This window comes from Lepidochelys olivacea (genome assembly GCF_965140295.1).
Source record: "Lepidochelys olivacea isolate rLepOli2 genome assembly, chromosome: 9".
NCBI lineage: Eukaryota > Metazoa > Chordata > Testudines > Cheloniidae > Lepidochelys > Lepidochelys olivacea.
Window position 1 is genome coordinate 10,908,344 of NC_140419.1, and position 25,156 is coordinate 10,933,499.

General features: G+C 41.9%; 1 protein-coding gene across 2 annotated transcripts in view; it reads right to left on the bottom strand.

The window, feature by feature from the left end:
- The window catches only part of FXR1 (FMR1 autosomal homolog 1), a 69,660-nt gene that overhangs the window by 33,406 nt on the left and 11,098 nt on the right, over positions 1-25,156 (bottom strand). For both annotated transcript variants that reach the window (XM_084639152.1, XM_084639151.1), the window contains exons 2-5: positions 24,642-24,694; positions 15,559-15,652; positions 4,240-4,311; positions 248-396 (exon numbers count right to left, since the gene is read on the bottom strand). In XM_084639152.1, coding sequence (XP_084495278.1) covers positions 248-396; positions 4,240-4,311; positions 15,559-15,652; positions 24,642-24,694 — 368 coding nt within the window. The remainder of the gene's footprint in view (positions 1-247; positions 397-4,239; positions 4,312-15,558; positions 15,653-24,641; positions 24,695-25,156) is intronic.

Consider the following 25,156-nt stretch of genomic DNA (forward strand, 5'->3'; position numbering starts at 1 on the left):
TATGACATGAGGAACATTTCGGGGTGGGAGGTCATCACTCGGTGGTTCCAGCAAGGCTGATTGGAAACCGCATCACTTTCATATTTGATAGAAGTATCACAGTTAATGCCATTTAACTTTAAACTACAACAGGGGTATTCTCTCCAAAAAATAACCTAAGACAAGAATTTAAGATACATATATGAAGAAAGGAATATGCCATGTTGAAATGAATAATAGTGAAGTTACAGTATGTAGAGCTACTCACGCATCTCTCAGATCTTCAGGAACATCCACTGTGCACTTAAAGAACGTGTTCTTTTTGACAGTTTTATTTTGATTCACAGGTCGAAGTCGTTCAAATGTGACTATTTCATTGTACGTGGCATCACAAGCAGCATATTCAATGACATAAAACTAAGGGGGGAAGTTTAAAAAAATCATTAATTAAAAGTAACCATTTCATAAAGATAACAGCTACTATCTCCACCATCAAGGAAATATAAAATATGGGTTTACACATTAAAACATAGTTCTATTTTGACAAAGCTGTGCTCCTGCAATGTTATATGCTTGTGCAGACCTCCTCCCCCAGTGTCCCACTGAAGCCAATGGGTCTCTATATGGGTGGAAGGGTATGCAGATGCACATCGCATTGTACGACTGGAAACTAAGTTTGCTCAGTTTGTAAATCAAATACTGTTTTTTTTCTAACTGCCAATTCAATCCAGAACCTGAAATTTAAACTGTCTTCATTCTGCTTAGTACATTCCGTATACTACTAAAGGTAATGCAACAAGAAATTAGCCAACAATTTTTCCAAAAATGCTTGAGGGAGAACAGAATCCAGCTAATTTTACGCTCATGTATTGGGCTCTGAAGGAACAGCAGTAAAAGTTAAATCCACTGTGTAAATAGGCTGACCAGCAGATAACTATTGGACATAAAGGAGGAGGAGGTATACTTCCGTCTCAGGCTATGGTGCTACTCTGTATTTACATATATTTATTTCAGTTTCAGAAGACAAAAGGTCTGGAAGATGTAAAAGCTGCAACTATTCTGGCCCTACTGCCCAACCCTTCAGTACACAGGAAGGCCCACAAAGCTCAGCTTTGTGCCGGGATACACATTTTTTACATAGCCTTCGCAAATCAAATCCTCTTTTCCATCCCATGGGGCAACTGCGAAAGAGCAGGCAGAATCTTCCCCTGCTCCTACACAAAAACAGATACTTGTTTTTTGTCAACATAAGCAGACTTGACTGAAATACACACAAGGAACAGATATGTTTGGTAAGGCGGTGCCATAATTTCCATAGGGTCTTTTCTGACTATAACCACATTTTAAATTAAATTTGGTTCATGGAACGATTTTTTTATTCACAAATAAATGATTACATACAACTATTTGCCATATGTATTGTCTACATAAACTTTTGTTCTCTTCCAGTTTATCTTTAATAATGTTTAAAATGCATATACCTGCAACTACATTTTGAAGATAAAAAAAGTCCACATGCTCTTAGAGAAGTAATATTTCTTACCACATTTAGAAGCAGTTCAGTTTAGCAACATGCCATATAAACAGATTACCAAAAATAATCATATGGTTGTTCATCATCAGATACATCTTTTGTAAATTTCAGATTAGTCCCTTGTTTAGCAAACTTAAATCTGAGAATACCCAGCCAAAGCATCTATAATGAACTCAGAAGTGAATAAAAGCTCGAAGATTATATAATTTGTAACAGATGTAATTCTATCAGTACTTTGCAAGGACAAGTAAGGATACAGGAGATCAAAGCACGAAAACAACTTCTACTGTCAATAACTCCGAAAGGTTTGGGGAGTCAGAAGGCTAGGTAACTTCTCATTTGTGTATATAATTAAAAACATATTTGTTGAGTTACATTAAAAAAAACCATAGATCGCACACCTATGGATATTTGTACTGTTTCTCACTATTTAAATCCAAGTCCTCTAACCAAAAACTTTAGTTAGCTGGTTGGTAGTAAAATCCCAAGCTGCTGTGACTTACAAAGAGAAATATATTAGGGCTTGTATTTAACTCCACTGCAGGGGAGTTGACAGATGTTCTAATAAGTATCTTTCAATGTCACAAGTTTAATGTGTCTTTTCTTGCCAGCTTGTTAATCCACACAGATCACAATAAGAGAGAAGACACGTAGATAGGTGACTGTCCTTGACAATGGTTTATTTCGAATGATGTGCTTTAAGTAACTCCTTGCCCCAATGGAGTTCAACAGAAGCAGCAGAAGTATTAACAAAAAGCTAAGCAAAGATCAAAGCTCATGAAATACGTAACAAATTTTTTATTCCCAACCTTCTTTCCTGACTGAGTTTCTGGAGACGTACTACTCACTAAAGACAAAAAAATACAGCTTTTCAGTTGGAAAGGGTCACTCCAACTAGTACCCATCATATCAATTCACAATACAGCAATAATATTTTAATGGGACAGCGTCAGATATGTAGCCATGATTCACTAAACCTAAATTAAGTGTCTGAGTGTGCAAATCATTTTTGTGCCTGCAACTGTAATGGCTATCTATATGAATAACACACATGGAAGACTAGTAGAATCAGGCTCCTATTTATTACAGGAGCGCTGCTGAGATAAACATCTTTCAAAAAGCATCTTTGTCCATATTAAAGATTATCACCTTCAATTATTACTGATTTACTGAAAACTTTAGAAATCTAACTTGCTGTTCTAGCTATTCTGGTTATTTCTAGGGCACTCACCACCACAGCCAACTTTCATTTTTTTTGTTGTTTGTATTTTATTCAGTTTCAAAATGAAATAAGACATTGAACAGTTTTACTTTCCAAATCTCTTGGTTGATGCATGATGCTGTTGTATTTGGGTTTCTGATTCAGCAGGGCAATATTTAAATGCAACTCCACGCCCAATCCCCACTCGGAAAAAAACCAACCCCCAAACTTTTAACTGAAATATGTAATTAAATTAATGAAATGTCATCATGTTAGGATTTATAGTTTAAGCCCAAAATTCAGTGTATTTTTAACTATTCATGGAAATATATATTTAAAAAAAAAAAAAAAACCATGTCCTTGCTGCATTTTAATCAAAACATGGTTGCATTTTCCTAGTGCATAGGAAGAGAAAACAGAAGAGCATTGAAAAATGTTTTGAATAGAAACAACAGATTAGTCTCCTTTCACTAAGATGAGTGAAATGTAAAGAGAAAAATATAGTAGCACCTCAAAAGTTACAAACACCTCAGGAATGGAGGCTGTTCGTAACTCTGAAACATTCATAACTCTGAACAAAACATTATGGTTGTTCTTTCAAAAGTTTACAACTGAACATTGACTTAATATAGCTTTGAAACTTTACTACACGGAAGAAAAATGCTGCTCTCTCTTTTTTTTTTTTTTTAGTAGTTTACATTTGAACACAATACTGTACTGTATTTGCTTTTTTGGAGGGAGGTCTCTGCTGCTGCCTGATTGCGTACTTCTGGTTCCAAATGAGGTGTGTGGCTGACTGGTCAGTTTGTAAGTCTGGTGTTCATAACTCTGAGGTTCTATTGTCCATACAAATGATGTGAAGTAACTTAATTATTAGAACTGAATCAAATTTAAAATCTTATCAGGATGTTTTGCTTTACATATTTTTTTAACCTCACCAATTCTGTTTGCAAAATAGATTGATTTGTTTCAATTATGTCAGAAACTAAGCATACAGATATACAAGGTACCACACGTAGTCCAGAAATGGTTCATCCAATATATGGACACATAACTCAGAGTTAGGCATGCAATGTAGTTCTTACAGAACCTAAACAACCAGATCCAAGGTATACTGACTCAAGGTGTGTCGAACACACAAAATGGCAAGTATCCAGGAGCCATCCCCATTTACCGAGCAATTTACAAGAAAAAATATTTATTGTTATTCCCACCTGTGCACAGTCAGCTAGCTACAAGTTACCATCGCCAAGAGCAGCCTTAATTTATGACCTAACCTGCTATCATGGTTTTGTGTTGGTAATACTTAACTTTGAGTTCCTTTTTCTTTTTTCAAGCTATGCTTTGTTTCTGTATTAGCAACAACCCACTCTCACCTGCTCTGTTTTTCATGTCCTTATATCACAGTGTCATTTCTCCATCACAAGATACTGCACACAGATTTAATGAGTCTTGCAATATTTACCTTCCATACTTGCTGCACTTCAAATGGGAGCAGATAGTCCTAAGTTTTAAAGTAACTTACCTCTCCTTTCATCATTCGAACTTTTGCCAGCCACCAGCCACAAGGTTCTTGGTCATTTGCTCTTGAGTAAACCTGAAAGGAAAAAAATACAAGAGGAGCATATTTAAAATATATACAATTAAAAAACCTAACAGATTAAACTAGCAATGAAGCAGAAATTAATCTTTTTCAAGTAACACAGCTAATCACCAAGATAAAAGCCACCAGTAGCATAAGATACTGCAATTTAAAACTATTTTTGTATAAAATTCCAGTTAGCCAGTCATATGTGCATCTCATCATATAAATTTTCATAACATTGCACTACACAGATTAGGTGTGCAGATTCTGTTAATAATGCACAAGGCAGCTTTTTGAGGGGTTTAAAACTAGAGCGTAAAAATTTACTCAATAGCATGTGAAGACACAGGATTCTTGCAATTCCACAATAAATTCAAACACTTTTCTATGAGGCTAAAGTGCACAAGAACCAAGAAATTCACAGTTAAGGATGCCATTTTGTCTATAGTTTACCCAGTGACCTGGACTCAGGTCAGCTCATGATAGTGCCACTATACGTACTCCAGTACCTACTTAACATCAGGCAAGTGATGAATTGGGGGACATTCACAACTTTGAATTGCTCCACATGTTTAGTATACATTAATGTAGTACACTAAAGCCATCAGAAAGAAATTTATAAGTAGCCAGGGCAAAACAGACAAAAATATACCCTGCACTGGCCACACTGACTATGCCAAATAGGTTTTTTTCCTTGATACTACAAATGGAAAAATGTGCACATGCTATGGCAATTCTTAAGACTACATGTCTAAGATCCATCACTCACAATGCTGCTGTCAATACCACCTTCCTTACTGGGTGTTTTAACTTGAAAAAAACCCACCATCTTCCCCTCCACCCCCCAAAGCTTGTCCTGTACATATATGTACCACCCTTTAATAGTAGGAATTTCATGAAGAGATACACTACCCTTCTCCGAGTATCATAATCAATAAGGCAAGTCTAGTCCAGTCACCTCAAGAACATTTATGTTCAAAAAATCTTGATGGAAAATGTAAGAGTCAGCCAGTAAAAACAGAGAACTAAATCACCATCAATAATAAAGGATCAATCAAGATGAAAAAAGGCAGTTTCATACTGGATGGAGTGGTACACATATTATCCCTAAAACACAAATATACTTTTTCAAGTTTTTTTTCCCCCTCACACCACCATTTACAACCAAGCACTCTCTGGAGAAAAAGATCTGCACCTTCCTGGCCCATCTTTCCCTATCTGATCCTACTCTGAGGTCAGAAGGCTGAACTTGTGACATCATATTCATTCCCACGGCAAAACCAGTGCTATAAACAGATTGTGATTTTACTGCAGAATGAAACAGATGGAAAAAGCAGGTTTGTGATAGAGAATGAAAATATTCAAGCCAAAAAAAAAAAAAAAGTAAGTGCAGAGAACAGAGTAAACCACTGACCAAACAACATTGGAGTTTAGCACACATTCTCTTTTTCATGTTTAATTCTTAGCAAAAATCCCTCTTAAAAAAAAAAAACCAAAAACCAAAAACCCAAAACATAACTGTTCCATTCACATTTAGGAGTGAGGTCTAGCCCTCCTTTGCTCAATGGAATGTAAAATGACACCAGGCCCAAGGGAGGAAAAGACCATGGGAAGAGAGATTGCCAAATATTTCTACTCTGATAAACAAAAAGGAAAGCAGCAGCTTAACAGATCTTTTAATATAATGATGGATACTTGGGCACTCAGCAGACACACAAAATATCTATCCAGAAAGGGTCACAGCAGAGCAATGAAAAGCAATCTCTCTTCTCTAAGGATCAGAATATTTCCAGCACAGCCTTCTCAGTGTTTGTTAGTCATTGGAGAAAGGAACCAGGCTTTCGGCTAGAACTCTGATCTAGCACATTTTGTTGACAATAGGTCATCAGGTTGATCTTGCTTTCCATTCTTGATTTACTGCATATTCCCATAGAATTTTATTAGAATGCGGCTAACAGTAACTGCCATAATCAGACATACCACTGTAACTAATAATTCATACTCCAATAGCACCTTTCGTGCAAGGAACTCAGTTCTGTACTCTTAATGTTGCTGGGAAGTAGATAAGAATTTCCATTTTAAAGATGGATAAACTGATGCACTAAGCTAATGGAATTGGTGAAGGTAATACAGTGAGTCAGAAGCTGAACTGGATACAGAATTTGCTTTTCCTCAGACCAGTGTGCTAACTACTAGACTACACTGCTTCTCTGCAAAGCTGTATCTTATAATACATGGGCACAGACCTTTCCTACCCCTAATTTTAGCACCCATTAAAAGAAGTGCGTAACTTATTCAGAGATACATTTGCCTTTTCTAATAGTGACATTGTTACACTAATGCTTACTTTACCATTACCAGTTTATAAAACTTAGTTTGCTTCTTCATTGGTATACCGTGCATTTCTGATAAAGATGTTGAGAGATTCTTGCTGTGTAACTTTGCAGAGCAAATTCCAGGTCACACTGTCTAAGCCTGTGAATGTTCTTCGAACAGTGTTCAGTCAGGATGAAATTTTCCATTGCATTGAGTCTAGATCAATTTACTGTATCAACTCTGCTATGCTATTGCGCTTCCCACATGACATTCTCATAAGCAAGTAGGGAAACGTGGACAAGATTAATTTACTGTAAGGTAGGTGTATATCTGGTTGAAACACCATACTCAACAAGTAGTTATCAATAGCTATCAGTTATCCCATTAGCTGAAGTGGTAGAGATCTGTGATATGGACCTAAATGTCCAAACCCCATTTCTGACCCAAATTGGGGGTTCTTATGCACAGGCACTGGCTTCCTCTGAGCCCTCCCCCACCCCTGCCCCGCCCCCACCCACCTCCTTCCCCCAAGCCTCTCCCACCTCTTCCCACCCCAGGCCTTGCCCCCATCTCTGCCCTGCCTCTTTCCACCCAGTTCCTCCCACTCGCACCCTCCATCCCCGCTCCTCCCCCACACCGTTTCCTGCACACCACGGAATGGCTGATCGCGGTGGGTGTTTTGCTTTATTTTTACTGCTACTACAGCCAACATGGCAAGCAATTTTTAGTTCCATTTATGCACCAGCATAATCTTTTATATTAGCTGTACAGGAGGAGAGAGAGGGATTTCACTCTCTTTTGGTGTATCAGGATAAAAACCTGGCATGTGTTTCATTTTTCTATTAATTTAATTTTTGTGTGAATATATTGCTCTGGAAAAGATGGAACAAGCAGAATAAGCAGCAGCAGTTACACTACCCCAGCAACATGCTTACTCCCTGATCTGAAGTTGCCATCATTGGGAATATGAGGGTAGGTGAGTTTTTATGGTTCAGTCAACCACTAGCCTTCAGCTGAGGCTGTTGCTAAGGGCACCAATTAGTTTTAACAGGTATTTTTATTGATGGTCACTCTTACTCATTATTAAATAAACTCTGAATCTTGCCAAATTCATTTCCCATAGGCCACTGAAGCTTTTAGTCATTCTTGTTTTAAAAGGTTTACTTGAACTGGCAAGTCAGAAATGAACGACTCCATATCTTACTATTACGTGCCCTTTTAATCATTCATCTTGGTTTGGTTTAATACACACTGGCTGTGCTCTTTTAAAAAATAAAGATTAAAGAGAAACAGAATATCACAACTGTCTGAATGTACTGTGCTGAGAACACAGGATATAGCATAACTCAAAATGAAATGCCACACTGTTATACATGACCTCTTCAGTTTCCTACCTACTATATACAAAGACAGTTTTATTTATTTGCAGCAAAACTCACTAGGTAAGCCGCATAATTAGGGGGTCTGTCAACATCTCAGGTTTTCCTGCAAATTAAAACCCAAATAGTATAAATTTATTATGGTTTAAGAACATTTAAAACTATGGTTCCCCAGGTAATTGCAACTTAAATCCAAGTCCTCTCTTGGCACTATACAATCTATTCCAGAATATTAGCAGATAAAATATGACTTCCACTGTAATTTTTGATCTATAGTAGAGTTTATTATGCTGTTACCATATGTTTTTACATGTGTACAAAGAAATGTGATTATCCAACTATTCTACAGTCATATTAAAGGTTTGCTCTACAAGAAGTGCATATTATAGGGCAACTCCTGCCTTCGGTGTGATCCTGTGGCACAACGGATGCACCAGCCTCAGTTTCCCTTTCAGAGTCCCCAGTAACCCCATGAGAGGTTATCTTGCTTAAATAATACTCTTTCTTGGGGCCAGTTATTACCAAAACATAGTTCAAATAATCCCCAATAAAAGTCCCAAACCTAGCCAACTTCTTACACCCAGCATATACAGTGCTTAAAACCCCATTCTTCCTCTCTGCTGAGAGTCCTTCCATAGCATACTCCAGTGTCTTCCACCTAGGCACTTCATCGCTCTTCTCCTGTCCTTTTACCAGGACAACCACCCCAGCCCTTCCAGCTAGAGTGCACCCATGCTCATCCCAGTGGGAACCCATCCCCAGCCTCTCTGCTGGGGGTCTTTCAACCCTCTGGCGCCAGCTCTTGGCCCGTGGAGAAGTCAGAGGGTAAGTCCCTCTGCTGCTTCCCTGCCTTCGGCTTGCTCCAGCTCTTGACTTTCGCTCTCCAGATTGAAAGCCCCCGCATGTTGTTCTCCTGCAGCCCTCTCCAGCCCCGGCTCTTTGGCTTAGGGAGGTCAGATACCAAACCCCTCTTGCTGCTCTCCACCCTTCAGCCTTCCCTCAGGAACCATCTACGGCTTTCTGCTCTCACCTACCCTTTCCTGACTTGCTCAGGCAGAGCTCTTAGGCAGCTGACTCACCAGGTCTCTCTCCCTCTCTAGAGCCCAGGTACCCTCTTTTAAGACCCTGATAGGGTCAACTGATGAATCACAAGTACACAGGCCTCTTCCTTCTTCTTAAAGGACCAATGCCACTCTGTGCTTGCATGCAATACTGATAAAAAATGCATTTCTTTAAATCTTTGAATTACACAATTCCATGCATACAAAAAAATTAGTCACTTGGACTTTCTGCAGGGAAAGTCCAAGAAATCAAGCACTCGCACATCATGAAACTTCAAAAAGTTTGAATGCTCTAGCTCAACCCTTATTGTACATTATTTTATATATAGGCATTAAAATATCTCTGTTACTATAATTTATAACAAAAATGAAAATTTCTTATTCTTAAACACAGCATATAATACCATGCTATATTACTAGGTTACCACTTATCAAAGAACAATACTTTTCATTAACATAGACTCCGCTCCTCCATGTGGAGCTCCAAGATCCATACAGGTACAAGTCTCTGAATACCCACATCTCATTGCAAAATGAAATGGTTACTTACAGCAATTGTGGTTCTTTGAGGGGTCATGCAGACGTGTATTCCACCTAAGTGTGTGCACACCCAGGGCACCAGAGCTGGAGAACTTTGCCTAGCAATACCTGGTACTAGCACCTCAGGCTCACAGCCCCTGCCCTGGCTATATGAGGCTGCACCGCTTTGATCCCCCTCAGTTCCTTTGCACTGAATGCCCAGAGACCAGACTCTGCTGAAAAGGGGATGGAGTGTAGGTCGTTGAATACACATCTGCATCACACCCCGAACAACCACAGTTACAGTAACTGTTTCTTCTTCTTCAAGTAGATGCAGCTGTGTAGTCTACTTAAGATGACTCATGAGCAGTACCCACCCCAGGAGATGGGGCTTGCAGACTGCAGTCCTGCCCTACCAAAACTTGCATCCGCTCTGGATGATGTAGTAATAGCATAATGGTTTGTGAATGTATGTATCAATGACCACGTAGCAGCCTTGACAATGTCCCATATCAAGACGTCACTGAGGAAAGCTACTGATGTTGCTTGCACTCTCATAGAATAAGCTCTCACCCACTGAGGAGGTGTAGCTGAAGCTATTTCATATGCAGTCCTGATACGGGATGTCTTCCAATTAGAGATCATCTGGAAAGAGATAGCTTGCCCCTTCATGTGATTTACATATGACACAAACAGACAAGGCAAAACATGAAACAGTTTACTACTATCCAGGTACAAGGCTAGACATGGCCTGACATCTAATATATGGAGACGCTACTCCTCTGTAGATGAATGTGGTTTTGAAAAGAACACAGGTAAATATACCATCTGGTTCAAATGAAACTGAGAAACCCCCTTTGAAAAAATTTTTGGGTGTGGTTATAAAGTCACTTTGTCCCTTGAGAATGGTGTATAAGGAGACCTCTGCCATCAGAGCCTTCAACTCAGACTCTCCTTGCAGATGTTATTGTTATCAGGAACCCAGTCTCCTGACAAAAGCAGAAAGGGACAAGATGCATGGGACTTGAACAGAGGTCCCATCAAACCACTAGCACCATGTTAAGGTCCCACAGGAGAATCAGCTCCCAGACCAGAGAAGGATGGAGACAAAGAAGCCCTTTTAAGAATCTTGTTCCCATGGCATTGGAGAAGACTGATCCTCCCTGAATGAGAGAGGATGAAATGCTGATATTAACTGCCAGATGCACTCTCAATAAGCTAAGCACAAGGTCCAGCGACTGAAGGTGCAGCAAGTACTCCAAGATGTCCTGGATAGAAACCTGCATAGGCTGAATTCCATGGGCCAATGGGCACATCAAAAACTGCTTCTATTTCACCAAATAAGCCATTCTGGTAGAAGGCTTTCTACTGTTGAGTAGGAACTTCTGAATAGCTGCTGAACACTGCTCCTTCTCCTCATTCAACCATGAAACAGCTATGCCATGAGAGGAAGGAGCAAGGGAGGCTGAACTGACAGTGTGAGAAGGTCAGAGAACCAGCACTGCCTCAGCTATGCTGGGGCAATGAGAACGAGCTTGGCCCAATCCACCTTCAGCTTGAGGATGACTTGTGGGATGATTAAGATCAGAAGAAAAGCATACAGGAGAGCCGAATGCCAGCTGAGGTGAAAAGTGTCAGTTAGGGAGCCCGGAATGAGGCCCCCTCAAAAGCAGAACAGACATTTCCTACTGTCTCTCATAGAAAACAGGTCAATCATCAAAATGCCCCAAGCTGCGAAGGTGACCCGGAGGACACCTGGCTTCAGGGACCACTTGTGACTCAGAAAAACTTTCCTGCTGAGATGGTCTGAAAGATGATTCTGGACCCCGGGCAAGTGGTCGGCTATCAGAGTGATACTCTCCTGAATGCAAAACTGCCACAACCCGATTGTCTCTTGGCAGACTATCCTTGAGAGTGCTCCCCCTTGCCTGTTCACATAATAAATCACAGAGGTATTGTTGGTAAGTATGTGAATCACTGAGCCCATGATATGGTCCAGAAAAGTGACAGGCATTGTAGATGGCAAGAAGCTCCAGCAATTTGATACGCTGTGAGGCTTCCTGCTCTAACCACAGACACTTAACTTTCAGCAACCCCAGATGTGCTCCCCAGCCCATCAGGGAGGCATAAGTGACAACAGACCTGGTTGTTAAGGATTGGATGAAGGGATGACAAACATTCTCCAGAAATGTCCACCACCAATCATCCTACAAGTTATCCTCAAGGAGTCCAGGACCAGTGGAGGGAGATGGACCAATTTGTACAAGGGGTGAAGAGTTAAGAAAGTAAATTGTCCTGAGTCACATTTGAAGGGGGAGAAAACACAATCTTGCAAACTGGACCACCTGCATGCGAACAGACATGTGGTTCAAGAGCCCCAGGTTCATCTGAACTGTCCTGGAAGCTGAGACCGCAGACTGAGGCAAAGGTGGCGAATTGCCTTAAAACGGTTGGTGGGCAAAAATGCTCTTGAACACATAGTCTTTTAGGGCCACAATGAACTTGATTTTCTGAGTGTGAAGTAAAGTTCACTTCCCATTACTTAGGATGAGACCCAGACAGTCAAGCAAAAGAGCCAGGAGAAAGAGGACCTACTTAAGGAATAGTATCTCGTGAGAGGGGGCCCTGAAAAGGGACTGAAATGAACCATGTGGCATAGCCCAATCTGACGGTGCTTAGGACCCAGCTGTCAGTGATGATTGAGCCCCAAGCATTATGAAAGTGAGCCAGCCTGTCCCCAAACAGAGGGGACGGGGGGAAAGGTGCAATGACTAGATCACTGTTCTGGAGTCAAAATGGATGCTAGGGGGGCACCTGGGGAAAGCATGTCTATTGGCCAACCCCAGGCTTGAACGCCTCCTCCTCTGGAACCTATGCCCCTTTCTGGGATAGTCCTGTTATCTCAGGGGAGGGAAAGCTGCCCAAATGTGCACTGCCTATGATACTGCTGTTGATCACCACAGTGGTGGTCTCTGCACTGCCAATGTGTACACCCCCAAGAGCCTAAGATAGTTCTACGGTCCTTGAAGGAGTTAAGAGTTCATCCATCTTGTCCAAAAAAAAGCACTCGGCCATCAAAGTGCAAATCCTCTATAGTCCGCTGCACATCAGGACCAAGCGCCATATTCTGCATCCAGGACACACTTCTCATGGTCACTATCGAGGCCATCACTCTGGCCCAACTATCCATGACGTCCAGTGCAGACTGCAATTAAGTCTTAGCCACCCAGCAGCTTTTGGCGATAGATGCCCAGAATACTTCCCTGGAAGCTTCGGTCAGCTGGTCTGCAAACTTTAGACATAGCCATCCAGTTCACAAAGTCGTATTTCAACAGCAATGCCTACTGGTTAGCAATCCACATATGCAAGGAAGAGGAGGTGTAAATATTCCTATCCATCAGGTCCATCTGTTTAACATGCTTAACCTTGGAAGTGGACTTAAATCTGCCTTGCCAGGCTCTATCATTCACTGTGTTTACAACCAGGGAATTTGGGGCCAGCTGCGTATAAAAACCTCAAATCCCTGCACTGAAACAAAACAGCGTTTCTCCAAACGCTGTGAAGCCGGCATGCTCCAGATAACCGTAGCAGGCTCTAGGAGCACATCATTAATAGGGAGAGCAACTCTCTGAGAGGAACTGGAGTCAACAGTACAGATCTCTGACCTCCCTGTGTGGTACTGGAGAGTGGTTAATGGGACCCACTCCATCCCATACACCAGCATTCACACCGTGGTAGTCTGCGCTCCTTCTGCAGGAGACAGATGAGTCCCCATGCGAACTAGAGAGGCCTCGATCAGTCTTATATAACCTTTTTATCAGTGCGCTCAACAGGGAGCGACTCCTGTGTCTCTTCAGAGAGGTGCTGAATCCAGAGCATGGAATGATAACACTCTTGGAAGCCGAGGGCAACCTCCGATCCGATTTAAATCTCGGTGCTGAAGCAGGCCGCGTGGCGTGTCCAAGTAGGCTGCTTTACACAAAGATCCACCTGAGTCCATTTTGTGAACAATTTGCAAATCAAACACCATTCGTGTGGCTTAGCCTAAGCACAGAAAGCACCACGTGTGAGGATCAATTGCCGGGGATCGCTCCCCCACATAATGGGCAAAGTTTAAACTCTGATGAGGATATCACCAGGGGAATATTTAAATGAAAGTTAACTAACACTAAATCTAATTAACACCATACTAAGAGTACTAATTAATTATATACAACTAGAAAAAAGTCACTAAGGAATATAGAGATTGTGAGGTTAAGAACCACACAGAGCTCCAACTCCAGCTACTGGCAGTAAGAAGGAACTGGAGTGTGGGGAGGGGGAGGAGAGGGAGTCGTCAAGGCAGTGCTGCCTCATTTAGCCAGGGTAGGGGCTATGAGCAGGAGGCACAAGTGTTGCCTCCTACGGGTACTGATAGGCAAAATACTCTGGCTCTGGTGCACTGGGCGCGCGCACACACACACACACACACCCCTCCCTAAGTGGAACACAAGGCTGGATCTACTCAAAGAAGAGAACCTTAGTCAAATATGTTTAATACAAAGACAACTTTAAAAAAGGAACCCTAACTTGGACAAACAAAATCACGTTTCACAGTACATTTTCTCTCGTAAATATTTTACATATTTATTCAAAGAGCAAAATAAAACATTATAAAATTAACTTGAATTTGAAACATTTTCACAACTTTCTAGGATGCACAAAGCTTGTTTACACAGCGAATTACTGTGCAGCAACACAGTGTGTGAATCTACAGCACACAAGCTTGTTGTGCACTAGATCACTGTGTGGAAACTACTACAGCAGAGTGAAAGTCCGGGGGGGGGGGGGGGGACATTTGGGAGAGAGTGTGTGTGTGGTGGGTTTTTTGTCACACCTCACAACACGCAGACTCCATGAACATTTAAAAAAAAAAATCAAACTATAAAACACACAAACAAAAGTCATCAACCAATTTCAAATGTTCTTAACTTTAAATTTACTCAACACGAGCTTCCTTCAAACTTGGCTTTATCCTTGAATCTACCATAAATGAGTTCAGTCATCCAAGTGCAAAATTTCAGATTCAAACTTATGGGAAAACTTTTTTCTTCTCCCATATTTACATAACTCAAGCACAGATGAGCTGGGGTTGTTCAAACTTTCAAAAAACAAAATCACCCCTTGGCTGAGATAAAACATGGAAAAATTCAGCTCCAAAATAATTTATTTGAGGTCATAACCAACTGAAAAAGCAGAATTAGAATGGAAGCTGGAATTCAATTTTTAACTATGTGAGCTAATCAAGCACAATATAGTCATATAAAGCACTAATATACAGTTTCAGATTTTCAAAACACACACATTAACCTCAATACTACCTAAGTGAACTAGTAAACAGTACGCACTTTTTACAGGTGAGGAAACAGAGGGTTAAGGACCTGATCCTATACCACTGAATTCAATTGGAATTTTGTTATCAACCTCAATAGGCACAGGTTCAAACCTAAGGGCAAGTCAGAGGTGCAGTCAGGATCAGAAATCAAGTTCCTAACACAGCTGGTTCTTTTTGACCAAAAATGGCTTTTTAATTAAATGGAAATTTTCAGTAGGAAATTTCTGTTTTATTGAATTTTTATGGGGATTGTGGGGTCATCATTTTTGATTGTCAGCAGTCTTTGAGAAAACGTGAAAAGCTCCATTAAAATTTTTAATGAAAAAGGTTTATTTCCTATAATTATTTTCAGTTTAAAAAAATCTTTTCAACCAATTTCTTCTATATTGTAACTTCTAGTTCGTAATAACCATATTCCATCTACTCAACCATTCTATCTTTCAAAAAGTACAACCATTACTAGTGACAGACACTACGTATATTAGATGTTCACTTTTAAAGCTTAACTCTACTTTTTCTTGTGACTATAATCAGTATTAACATTATCCTGTCTGAACAGTCACTTCCACAGGAGGGCAAGCTAGGAAGGAAACATGACAAATCAACTCACCTCCACTTCATCTCCTTCTCCTATTTCTTTCTTGATATCAGGTGGAGGTGGTAATCTGACTTCGTTAAAAGGAACCTGGCGCTCTGGTTGCCAACTGAAAGTTGAACAGATATTCCATTGATTATTTCAAGAACTAATTCTGGTCTGGCAAGCCTTAAAAATATTCATTGACACAATTCATTCTTAAAATATGTTCACTGTTTAAAATTCAGTTCTGTATTTCTTATTAATTGGCAGTGCCTACAAGCCCTCACCATGAACCAGGATTCCACTGTGGTAGGCAGTATATAAACACAGAACAAAAGATTATAAACTCTTTGGAGCAGGAACAATCAACGAAAGTTTAATTTCTAAGAATTTTAGAAATAAAATTACTATCTGAATTGACAACCTACTTGGAAAAAAATAGTTCTGTATGAAACTTTTATATGTAACTATAGTAAATACAACACAGGAGGAATTAGAGAAAAATATTTCTTCATTTTTTTTCTGTTTACTTTTGTGCATTTTATATCACTTTGCATATAATCACTCTTCCCACATGTAGTCAAGTCAGTTTTTCCCTTGCTGAAAAACTTCTTACAAACATCAGAGGAGCAGAAAAAGCCTTATGATTTTTTAAAATTCAGGATATTATATTTAAAAGGCTGTTACATCAAAAGCTGATGCTGCTCAAACAGTTCCAGGAACCGGTACTTTCCGGGTAAAATGCCTGATGTCCAATGTGTGTAAGATGGTCTCTGCTGGAGTCTCATGAGGCTTGGGATAGAACACAAGAAGATGGATTGGCTGGTTCATATGAAAGGATGATGTTACCTTCAGTAGAAATTTTGGGTGCAAGCACAGCGTGACCTTATCTTTGAAGAATACTGTGGAAGGAGGATCGGCCATGAGTGCCCCGCTCTCATTCACCTGTATGGCGGAAGTAATGGTGACCAGAAAGGCCACTTTCACGGATAAATGCAGCAGGGAACAGGTGGCTAAGGGTTCAAACGGCAGTCTGGTGAGGCATTTTAACACCAGATTGGGGTCCCAGGCCGGGGTAGGCAAGCGAACTTCTGAGTAAATGTTCTGGAGTCCTGTGAGGAAGCATTTAGTAATTGGGAGCGCGAAGATCAAATTCCCATCAATCTCATGATGGAATGCAGTAATGGCCGCAAGATGGACTTTGATTAAGCATTTCAGCTCCAGTAGGTATTCCAACATGAATGGTAGCAGTGCTGTGGAGGCTGTTGAGTATTTTTCTTGACACCAGGAGGAGAATAGTTTCCATTTTTGAAGGTAAGTGTTGTGTGTGGCCACTTTCCTGCTGTTTAGTAACACCTGTTTAACTTCTTCCAAGCAGGCTAGTTTGCCATGATGGAACCATGTAGGAGCCACGCTTGTAGGTGGAGTTTCTCCGGATTCGGGTGAAGAGTGTGACCGTTGTTCTGAGACAGCATGTCCAGACAACCATGGAGAGCTTGAGAAGTGCATATCGCCATGCTCATCAGGTAAGGTTGTACCATGCTTGTCTGGGCCATATTGGGACTATGAGGAAAACCTTGGCCTTGTCTGTTCATATCTTGCGTATCACGCGCGATATCACTGGAATCGGTGGGAAAGCATACATGAGGTGTGCATATCATGTGATGAGAAAGGCATCCCCCATTGACCAGTGTCCCATCCCCACTCTCAAGCAGAACATTGAGCATTTGCTCTTCACTGGGGATGTGAACAAGTCAATGAGGGGAGTGCCCCACTGGTGGAAAATGGAGAGCAAAACTCTCCTATTCATTTCCCATTCATGGTCTTGAGAAAAGTACCTACTTAGCGTGTCTGCCGTTGCATTCTGACAGCTGGGAAGGTAGGAGGCTGAAATGTTTATTTTGTGGTGTATGTACCGGTTCCACAGTTTCATGACTTCGGTGCACAGCAAGTGAGATTGAGAGCCCCTTGTCAATTGACCTGCGGCAAAACACGCAGGCAAAGTTGTCAGTCATGATGCAAATGGATTCGTTCTTTATGTGCAGTAGGCACTGTGCAGTATACAGGCACTGTGGACTAGGCGCAATTCTAGTAGATTGATATGTAACAGTCTCCACAGGAGATCATTTGCCTTGAACTGTGCGCAGGTGCATATGAGCAAGGCGTCATGATTACTATTGAAGGGGGCTCCTGTTGGAACGGGATGCTCATGTATACATTTTCTGGTCTTGTCCACCAGTGCAGATAGTCCAGGACACTGGGTGGTATTGGAAGTCGTTTGTGCAGGCTGTGCTTGAGTATGTATACCGAGCTCAGCCAGCCCTGAATGCAGCGCATATGTAATCTTGCATGTCGTACCACAAATGTTGTGACTGCCATGTGTCCTAGCAGTTGCAGGACAGTACGAGCCAGTATTTGGGGACTGAATCTCACCTCTGAGATAAGGTTTGTCAGAGTTGTGAATCTGTTCAGGGGCAGGGATGCCTTGGCTTCTGTAGTATCAAGATGTGCCCCAATGAAGTCCAGTTGTTGGACAGAGACTAGAATGGATTTTCGTTTGTTCATCTGTAGTCCAAGATCCCTGAATAGTGTGATCATCATCTGGACTGAGTCCAGTGCTTCTTGTTGAGCTGGGCCTTCGAGAAGGTAATCTTCCAGGTAAGGGAAAATCGTTATTCCCTGTTTGCGCAGATGTGCCACTAATACACCTAGGGTTTTGGAGAAAACTCTTGGTGTGGTGGATAGGCCGAAAGTTAGTACTCTGTTCTGGAAATGAGTGTCCTACTGTGAAACGCAGGAATTTCCTGTGAGCAGGGTGTATAACAACATGAAAATAAGCATCTTGGAGGTCAAGGGCTGAAAACCAGTCCCCCTTTTGCAGCGCTGGAAGTATCATGCCCAGTGTCACAATTTTGAACTTTTGAGCGTGTACGAATTTGTTGAGTTTCTGGAGATTCGAGATAGGTCTCCATTCCCCATTCTTCTTCTGGCTCAAGTAGTAGAACCCTTCCCCATGTATTGCAAAAATACTCATTCCATGGCACCTAGTTGTAGAAGATGATCAACTTCTTGTCATAACAAATGCTAATGAGAAGGGTCCCTGCAGAGGGATAGAGGCAGGGTAGGTGGTTGGGAGGTAAAGGGGAGGGTACATCCCTATTGTACAATCTCTAACACCCATTGGTCCATTATTATTGGCACCCAGATGCGGTAGAATGGGCAAAGACCATGCCCAAAGGATGAGGACGGATCGGGTGAAAGCACTGCCTGATGAGGGAGGTCATCCAGACCCTCAACAAAAACTTCAAAATCGTGGCTTGGGCAGAGCCGATTGAGAAGTCAATGGTTGAGCTTGAGGTGCTCTCCGTCGCTGTGACCGTTGGTGATGCCTTTGGTTCTCGTACTGTCACTGTTATTGCTTTTGGTTGGAAGAGGAATCCCTGTTCCTTTGCAGATGGAGTGTAGTTCCCCAAAGTGTGAAGGGTGGCTTGAGAATCCTTCATTGCGTGGAGCACTTCAGCTTTCTTCTTCTAAAAGAGCTTCTCTTGGTCGAAAGGTAGATCCTTGAACTTGGTTTGGAGCTCTCTAGGTATGCCACAGGATTGTAACCAGGATGTCTGTCACATAACCACGGCCATAGCCATGGTTCTGGTTGCCATGTCCACGACGTGCAAAGAAGCTTGGAGAGCTGCTTTAGCTGTGAGTTGACTCTTGTTTACAATGACCTGGAATTGTGATTGTTTCTCCTTGGGGAGCTCTGCTGTGAACGAGCTGAGTTTCCCATAATTATCATATTTAGCCAGCGAGGCTGAATAGTTTGCAACTCGGAATTGTAATGTTGCAGAGGAGTAAATTTTTCATCCAAAAAGAGGTCGAGCCTCTTGTGTTCTTTATCTTGTGGGGTTGATCTAAACTGTTGCTGTTCACTGATTAGTGGCATCAATCACCAAGGAGTTAGAGGGCGGGTGCAAGAAGAGGAAGTCCACCCCTTTGGTGGGGACATATTACTTTCTATCCGCCCTTTTGCTCATCAGCGGAATTGAGCCCAGCCTCTGACTGACTGTCTCTGCTCGTTCTAAGATCACATCATTGATGGGCAGAGCGATTCTGGAAGTAGATGCAAGTTGTAAAATTTGTACCAGCTTGTGTTGGTTTGTCTGCACTTCCTCCAACGGGATGTCCTGGCTTTGAGCAATCCGCTTAAACTGTTCCTGAAACTGTTTGAAGTCATCCACTGAGGAAGGTGGCGGTGGCATGATTGCCTCATCTGGGGAGAAGAAAGAATTGTGAGCAGGAGATGTTGCTTCCTGATCAGTGGCTGTTTCTGTGTTGTCCCCAACATTCTGAGCCTCCGTTGGCTGCAGGGTGGGAGACGTGAGATTAGACCTCAGCTCACCTCTATGAGCCGTGGGTGGCCTGGATTGGAGGTCCCGGAAAGTTGTCCAGGGTTCCCAACGTGCCCATTGCTTTGGGAAGGCCATGGGTAGATACATCCATGGTGGCCCGTAAAAAAGCTGGTTATGAGGGTATTTAGGACCCATTTGGCTTCAGGTTGGTCGTGGGTCTTTTGGTGATGAGTGGTGCGGCAAGAAAGTGCATGGTTCCTGCACATTATCGTCATTACTGGATCAGTGTACCATGCCATGAGAAGTATGGGGATCTCTTCCATAACTTACAGGAGAGCCCTCAGTACTGAGCAGTGGGGACTGCAGTGCCGATGATACAGCCAAGTCTCTTTGTTGCAGTAAATTCTGTGGCAGTTCTGATGTTGGTGCCATCAGTGCCAATTGGGGCGCTCTCGTCGGTGCCCTCAGATGTAGTGTTGATTTAGCTGGCGCGGTCAGTGCCAACTTGGTTTTTTCAGCCAGTGCTGACTGCAATGTCAGAGCCAGGAGTGGAGGCATGGTGCCTGAGGAGACACTTGGCACCAGGTCCATTACGGGTGAATTTGGTGCGATGGAGGAGGCATGTTGCTGTCTGTGCCTCAACCCAGTCTCCTTTGCTGGGGACTCAGCGGTGCTGGAGGTCATCCAAGCATGTGTTGGCATTGGGGCTACCGACTTGGCAGGAGACCACAGAGAGCAACGCGGAAAAATAGCCGGAGATGTCTGTGCCCTCTTCCTTCATCTTTTAGAGAAAGGCATGTCTCCTATCCCTGCAGAGAGGAGGTCTGTTGATCTGGCTCTGGTTGGAGAGATTTCTCCATCAGTATCATTTTTAAGGGGACATCTCGGTCATGCCGAGCTCTCACTTTCAGATTACTGCAGCAGCCGAATTTTTGCGGGACATGCATCTCCCCAAGACATTGGGCACACAAAGAGTATCCATCTGAAATGGGTACTGGTACGTGACAAGGACCGCATCACTTAAAGCCTGGGGAGCCAGGCATCTCTGATAGTTAACCGACCCCCGTGCGGGGAGGTAAGTTGGGAAAGTAAACTTTTTTTTTCTCTTAAATCTATCACTAAGACTAACTAACACTAACTATAACTTACAAAAGACTAACTAACCATATAAACTGCTATCTTCTAAAAGGTTTGGCAAGAGTAACAAACACTGCCCCTGAGCTCCGTCTTCAGCCGAGGACGGTTGAGAAGGACCTGGAGCGCTCGGGTCGTGCGCGCACTAGATGCAACACCAATGGCATCGCAAGACACCTCCTGCGCACACACGACACGCGCAGCCACTGCTACCATAAATCGCCGATTGATGGTTCCAGGACGCATTGACACCTGAAGTTGAGCACCCACAAGGACAGCACTCGAAGAAGAAAGGAAGACACCTTGTAACATGTCAGGACTTCATACTCTGCAAATGACACTCTGCAATTCACTATATGTAACTATATGTAAGGAAGAAAAGAGAAAACGCTTTCCTCTCCAAGAAATCAAGCCTTTTGAAATCCTTATCCTTGAGAGTCACTCTCACTGGGCTCAGTTACCTAGCTTTCTCTCAGGCTGCAGAGACTACTAGTATCCCTGGTATTCGAAGACTATAAAATTGTTAGAAGCCTCTTTATGGCACCTTGTATTGTTTTTGCTCCTCCATTTTCTGTAAGGGCAATGGTAGCAGTGGCCTACCATAGAACTGTAGCTGGCTCTAGGAGGCCCTCATTTATGGGCAATGCTATGCTGCCAAGAGAAAGGAGTACAAAATATTGAATATCTAACAGGCCTCTTCTCTGATTACTGATGCCTCAGTTTCTTACATACTAGCCGAGAGTAATTCCTGAAAGGCCTGAAGGTCATCAGGTGCTGGAATTGGCACGGAGATCTTCTCATCGGGGACATAGATGACTGGTCTTTGGGAGAGGCTGCAGAACATTGGTTCAGTTGTTCCAGACCTATTTTTTCCTCTTGTTCTTCTTTGTCTCCATCCAGGATGGCAGCAGGTATGGCTTGTATAAATGGTCTTGAAGTCAGTGTTGCAGAAAAACAAAGTCTGTGTTTATGTGAGACATCTGGTCCAAAGATTCTAGACAGAAGCCCTAGTATGCCCAACACAACCAAGGTAGTACATAGTTGATTAGGCTTACAATGGGCAAGTCAGCACGCTGAAATTAATGTCTCTGGTTTGGAGGGATGAACCATCTTCAGATCCAGGGGAGAGAGGAGGTGAAGGTTTCCAGCTGGAAGGTGCAGAAATGGTATGCTTGGAAGAGGAAGAAAACATCTCCTCAATTGGTGCTGATCTTTGGGAAGATGTTAGAACTAGGAATGCTGTTGATGCAGAGGTAGATTTTGGAAGCAGAGGCTCTTGCCAATCCCTTACTGGTACCAATCTTGGATGTCATTTCCCTGGTGAAAGGAGCACTGATAGACTGGGTGGGTCTTTGTGGACAGTCCTGTCCTGGAGCTCTAACTTTGATCTTCAGGATCTGAGGTGCTCTTCAATGATAGCTCTAGAAGATTTCAGACAGATACCCCTAGATTTTCTTATCCTTTTGGAAAACAATCACCAGACTGAGCAACAACCAAGTACAAGGCAGGACAGACAGCAGCTGTGGCCATCTGTGAGGGGAATCACACAGTCAGAAGATGGGCAGAGCTTAAAGCCTGATGACTTTGGATCTGTCATTACAGGCAGCAGTGGAAAGAGGCACTAAACAGAATTCATAAAGAAACAGATTTTTGGAAATAAAACAACAAGAGGAGAAAAATTTAGTACGGAATCAATTCTGACTGACTTAAGCTAAACTAAGGAAATTCTACAAGGAAGTGAGAGACATAAGAACATAAGAATGGCCACAATGGGTCAGACAAATGGTTCATCTAGCCTAGTATCCTGTCTTGTGACATGATCAATGTCAAATGCTTCCAAGGGAATTAAAAGAACAGGGTAATTATCAAGTGATCGATCCTTTTGTCCAGTCCCAGCATCTGGCAGTCAGAGGCTTAGGGACACCCAGAGCACGGGGTTGTATTCCTGACCATCGTAGCGAATACCCATTGATGGACCTATCCCCCCTGAACTTATCTATTTCTTTTTTGAACACTGTTGTACTTTTAGCCTTCACAACATCCCCGGGCAACGAGGTCCACAGATTGACTGCGTATTGTTTGAAGAACTACTTCCTTATGTTGGTTTTAAATCTGTTGTCCATCAATGAAACTATAAGTGACCCCTGGTCCTTGTGTAATGCAAAGAGGATAACAACATTTCCTTATTCACTTTCTCCACACTAGTCATGATTTTATAAACTTCTATCGTACCTTCCCCCACCTCATCATCTCTTTTCCAAGCTGAACAGTCCCTGTATTTTTAATATCTCATCATATTGAAGCTGTTATATACTCCTAATCATTTTTGTTGCCCTTCTCTGTACCTTTTCCAAATCTAATAAATATTTTTTGAGATGAGGCAACCAGAACTGCACACAACATTCAAGGTATGGGCATACTATGGCTTTATATAATGTCATTATGATATTTTCTGTCTTATTATCTAATCCTTTCCTAATGGTTCCTAACATTCTGTTAGCTTTTTTGACTGATGCTACATACTGAGCAGATGTTTTCAGGAAACTATCCACAATGACTCCAAGATCTCTTTCTTGACTGGTAACAGCTAATTCACACCCCATCATTTTGAATGTGTACTTGGGATTATGTTTTCCAATGTGCATTACTTTGCATTGATCAACATAATTTCATATTCCATTTTGTTGCCCACCCAATTTTGTGAGATCCCGTTGTAATTCTTTGCAGTCTCCTTTGGATTTTCACTATCTTCAGTAATTTTGTACCATCTGCAAATTTTGCCACCTCACTATTTACCACTTTTTCCAGACTATTTTAAATAAGTTGAACAGCATCGGTCCAGTACAGATCCCTGGGGACCCTGCTATTTACCTCTCTTCACTGGGAAAACGGACTGTGTATTCCTACCCTTTGTTAGAAGTATTTTAACCAGTTGCTGATCCATGAGATGACCTTTCCTCTTATCCCATCACTGGCTCTGTCCTACTTTCACAGATGGTAAGAGGAAACTGAGGGATGGTTGTGCCCTTAGGTGGCACGAGGAAGGAACAAGGCTATGCAAGGCACAGGCATGGTCCCAACAGACACTGCTGTAAAAAGATTCCAATTCTGCATGCAAGAGGCACAGATGCACCTGAAGCAGGGATCAACCCAGGCAAATACTCGAAGCAGTAATATATAAAATCCTTTCAAAATTTACAATATGAACGTACAATATGGTACTAATACACTTCAAAAATCTCCAATCTGTACATGGAAACTGTAGTTGAACCAGCTGAAAGATGAACACATGGGTTCTGGGTGACAAAAATACTGCTAAAATGTCAGGGAGTAGCTAAGTCATATAGGGAAAATGAAGCCTTCCTAAAGATAACCCCGGTAAGAGTCCCAAGAAAGTAAAAGTTAATTATCAGAATGAACTTGGTATACTAAATCTTCTAGTGTTGGGAAGGCAGTTAAACTAAGGGGAAAATCTGAGACTACGCTAATAACTGTGGAAGGAGCCTTAAATATCAGATATTCTAGAAATTGATCTTTCCAGTATAAGCCAATTACTCACAATCTCAATGGTGAAGGGAAGAATAAAATCAATACAGTTTTTTAAACCATGGGGTTGTTTTCCTACAGAATACTTACTTGTTTTCAAATACAACTGTGAGTGAATCCTCATGGACATCTTTGATAAATCCCTGCAATAAGAAGAAAGCAGTAGATGTGATATCTTTATTTTAGTTTGGCTTTTGACACAGTTCTACACAACATTCTCATAAGCAAACTAGAGAAATGTGGTCCTGATGAAACTACTATAAGGTGGGTGCATAACTGGTTGAACTACCGCATTCAAAGAGTAGTTAATGGTTCACTATCAAACTGGAAGGGCATATTTAGTGGGATCCCGAAGGAGTCTGTCCTGGGTCTGGTACAATTCAATATTTTCATTAATAACTTAAATAATGGATTGGAGAGTATGCTTATAAAATTTGCAGATGACACCAAGCACTTTGGAAGGGAGGATCAGAATTCAAAGAACACCAACAAACTAGAGAATTGGTCTGAATTCAACAAGATGAAATTCAACGAAGACAAGTGAAAAGTACTTCACTTAGGAAGGAAAAATCAAATGCACAACTGTAAAATGGGAGAAAACTGTG